The sequence below is a fragment of the Microtus ochrogaster genome, chromosome 8 (assembly GCF_000317375.1).
Source record: "Microtus ochrogaster isolate Prairie Vole_2 chromosome 8, MicOch1.0, whole genome shotgun sequence".
NCBI lineage: Eukaryota > Metazoa > Chordata > Mammalia > Rodentia > Cricetidae > Microtus > Microtus ochrogaster.
In genome coordinates this window covers 21,388,923-21,392,700 of record NC_022015.1, presented here as the reverse complement: position 1 = coordinate 21,392,700, position 3,778 = coordinate 21,388,923, and the positions used below count along the sequence as shown (strand labels likewise).

At 50.6% G+C, this 3,778-nt stretch overlaps 1 protein-coding gene across 2 annotated transcripts in view; it reads right to left on the bottom strand.

The window, feature by feature from the left end:
* Inpp5f (inositol polyphosphate-5-phosphatase F) overlaps positions 1-3,571 on the bottom strand; it is an 83,108-nt gene extending 79,537 nt beyond the window's left edge. Inside the window, exons 1-2 of one of the 2 annotated variants that reach the window (XM_013347870.2) lie at positions 3,243-3,571; positions 2,151-2,207 (exon numbers count right to left, since the gene is read on the bottom strand). In XM_013347870.2, coding sequence (XP_013203324.1) covers positions 2,151-2,207; positions 3,243-3,339 — 154 coding nt within the window. In that variant the 5' untranslated portion in view covers positions 3,340-3,571. The remainder of the gene's footprint in view (positions 1-2,150; positions 2,208-3,242) is intronic. The other variant, XM_005351350.2, reaches the window with a different exon arrangement.
* Between the last annotated feature and the right edge of the window lie 207 nt (positions 3,572-3,778).

Here is a 3,778-nt window from a genome sequence, read left to right as displayed (position 1 = left end):
GGTTGTGAGCCACCATGTGGTTGCCGGGAATTGAACTCAGGACCTTTGGAAGAGCAGGCAATGCTCTTAACCACTGAGCCATCTCTCCAGCCCGTAAACAAATCTTTAAAAAGAGTCACTCAGCCGAGGAGTGGTGGTGCACGTCTTTAATCCCAGCACTCAGGAGGCAGAGGCAGGAGGATCTCTGTGAGTTCAAGGCCAACCTGGTTACAAAGCTAGTCCCAGGACAGCTAGGGCTGTTACACAGAGAAACCTTGTCTCAAAAAAAACAAAAAAAACCCAAAAACAAAACAAAAGAGAGACAGAGAGAATCACTCAGCTGCTAGGTATCATAGGTCACACTGTAATCCCATAATCCAGGAGGAGGCAGAGGTCAAAGCATTGTGAGTTTGAGATCAGCAACACAGTGAGTTTCAGGCTAGCCTGGGCTATAGAGCAAGAAGGGGATGGGGAATCAGAATGAGGCCTAAAACGAGCATAAGAGATCATCTTATTTTTACAACAAAGATTTAAATGTGAGGAAACTTGAAGTTATGTTTAACTCAATCATAAAGTATGTTCTGGATTGATTACAAACACTCTTCAGCCCAGAGACACCAAGACTATTAGTAAAGCAAAGCCTGTGATGAGGAAAGAATGCCAACTGAGAAGACACAGGTTCATGTAGAAAGGAGGATTATAACTGCAAGTGTACAAAGTATAGAAAACATCAAGAACCAAAACAAACGTGACCAATAACTCTGCCCCATGGACGCAGGCTAGACTAGCACAGGGTGGGTGGCCTCGGACAGAAGTCACACACAATGAATGACCTAGGCAGGCAGGAACTGAGACTAGCAGGGATTCTGAGCTATAGAAATGCTCATGTTAACCTTAACTATCATAACTATCATTCTTTTTCTTTTTCTTTTTTTTTTTTTTTGGTATTTTCGAGACAGGGTTTCTCTCTAGCTTTTGGAGCCTGTCCTGGAACTAGCTCTTGTAGACCAGGATGGCCTTGAACTCACAGAGATCCGCCTGCCTCTGCCTCCCTAGTGCTGGGATTAAAGGTGTGCGCCACCACTGCCCGGCATCACTTATTTTTCTTATGTCTCCAGGAAAAAAAGAAAATTTCTTGTTTCTGGTCATTTAGTAGTTACATGTTAAAAAAAAATCACAATTCCCAGCACTGTTTGGTCCTATAATACCACCCGTGGTGAAACAAACTTGGTCAGTAGTTTGCTCAGTTGTTGAATAACCAGGGGGGGGGCGGGGGGCACGGGACGGAACGGGACACGGGACGACTAAAGATTTTAACTGTGTCACTTCGCCATAAAAACAGAGGAAAATGTTCAATAGAAAAAACAGGATTTGAAATAACTGTACAGATAAAAGATCTGAAGAGCATTCACGCCAATTAAACATTATTACTAAAATAGCTATTCTTAGAATCGTGAGTATTGAACAGACTAAACTAGTAACTACAAGGATGCGCCATGTACTCAACTTGAACGCCTAAGGCTCACAAGAGTCTACTAATTCTGAAATATGATGGCCTCTGCCTTCCTCTAGATTTGTGGTCCATGTTTGTGGGTAATGGCTACATATCTAAGAAATAAAAGAAAATTAATTGTAATGGCTAGAACAAACTTTTTTATTATGGGGGAAAGTTTTAACTTTGCTTTCTGATATGGACTTTGGGCAAAGTGTAACCCAAACCAAATGGCTTACTCCAAAAAAGGCTGGGGTTAAGCTTCTGGTTGAGGAAACTGCCGAGGCACAGGAAATTTCATTGGGTCTGATGAGCTGATAAGGACTTCAAGTTCCAGTCAGTCCTGCATTCCAGCTCCCAGGAACCGGCTCTTGGGAATTTTACAGCCTAGTTCTCCCTGCTCTAAACCTCACACGGGTGGCAGGCTAGGAAAGTAGTCAAATTGGGGTAAAGAAGAAAGCAAGAGGGCTGGCGAGATGGCTCAGGGGTTAAGAGCACTGCCTGCTCTTCCAAAGGTCCTGAGTTCAATTCCCAGCAACCACATGGTGGCTCACAACCATCTGTAATGAGATCTGGTGCCCTTTTCTAGCCTGCAGGCATACATGAAGACAGAATATTGTATACTTAATAAATAAATATTAAAAAAAAAAGAAGAAAGCAAGAGACTAGCCTAGTCTACCTGTATCATCTATCCCAAGGTCACCAGGAGTCTTGTGGATAAGGTAGTGTCTCCGTTCTGAAAAGAGGACATAAAATACAGTGGCAAGGAAATACAGCCAGAACCGTATTTCTGGAGAGGGGAAAAAAACGTTTTCCTTCAGAGCAACATAGCAGGCCTTCGTGATGACACAGGAGATTCGGCCTAAAAGTGTCCGGGAGGTCACTGAAGTGCCCTTCTGTATTGAATGTCCCCCCTGGAAAGGAATATCCCGACCCTGCTCCTCAGGCTGCCATGGTGAGTGGGGCTCGCACACTAAAGGACCTGTTACCTAAGTGGTAACAAGATGACCAGAAAAGTCCCTTTGAAGCTGTTACACTAGATGCACTCCAGGAATACAGGTAAACTTCCGAGGGTGGCTCTTTCAAGAGTTCCAGGCTCACTTTTCCTAAAGTCAAAAGCTCTTGAGTGGATAAGAAAAAAGCACTGGCAACTAAGCAGAAGTTGCCCAGACTCCCCAGAGAGATGTGGAGACAGCAGCTGTCTGAGGACAGGTGCTGCTGCCTAACCCGCCTGCAAAGTTTCCCAAGGCAAATGATGGAGGCTTTTGACCTCTCCTAACCGTTTAAGTGACAGCCGACACAATTTCTTCTCGAAAATGGCAAGTCATACACGGAGCTTTCGATCAAGGGCTGTGAGGTAACCCTCATGAAGTCACTCTTTAATAAGGGACCGGGAACAACACAAGGATGTCAACAGGGAGAGTCCCGCCAAGGCTTCCACTGAACTACATGGAATTCGAACCCAGAACTTTCCCGCGCTGGACGGCGTGAAGCCGGCGCAGGTGGAGGCCTGAGGGACCCGGTCCCCCCTCCCCAGGCCCCAGATACTGGAGGAGGCACACTAAAGGGGGGTGAACGGCCTTTCCCGCCGCACAGAGACAGGAGTGCGCACCAAGGAGGCGGCCGCGCCCCTCAGGACCGGAGCTGACATTTCCAAGCGGCCCGCCCAACCTCCCAGTCGCTGCTCCCGGGGGGGCCCGGGCCGCGCCCCCCCCCCCACTGCGCTCCAGCTGGCCGGCTCGCCCCACCCAGCCCGCGCCGAGCGCCTCACCCGGTCGGAGCTGCAGGCCGCCGTCGTGCCGGCTGCACCACAGCGCGCGCTCGCCCTGCTGCAGGATGTAGTGGTCCTTGGCTTGGAAGAGCTCCATACCGGCCCCACGCGTTCCAGGGAGGCGGCGGTCCCCGGTCCGGGCACAGCAGCGGCCCGCCGGGGAGCTGTGCAAACGTCCTCCTCCACCGCGACCAGCAGAGGCCGTGCCTGGTGTAGAGGCCGAGGACCCACGGCTCTGAGGAACAGGGAGGGGAAGCACCCCGGGGCCTGACCCGCCGGCGGAGATCGCGCTTGGGCGGCCGCGGCCCTAGAGGCCTCTGCCCGCTCCCCCTCAGCTACCCTACTCCGGCCCCGCCCCCTACCCTGAGGCTCCACCTCCTTTAGTTCATCCTAGACTCCGCCTCCTCCCAGGTTCCTCCCCTTGCCGTGCAACTCTACCTCCTGTAGTTCCGCCCCTCTCCCCTAGGCACCGCCCTTACTCAGGCTCCTCCCCCGGCTCGCCGACTCCACCTCCTGTAGTTTGTCCCGGGTTCCCC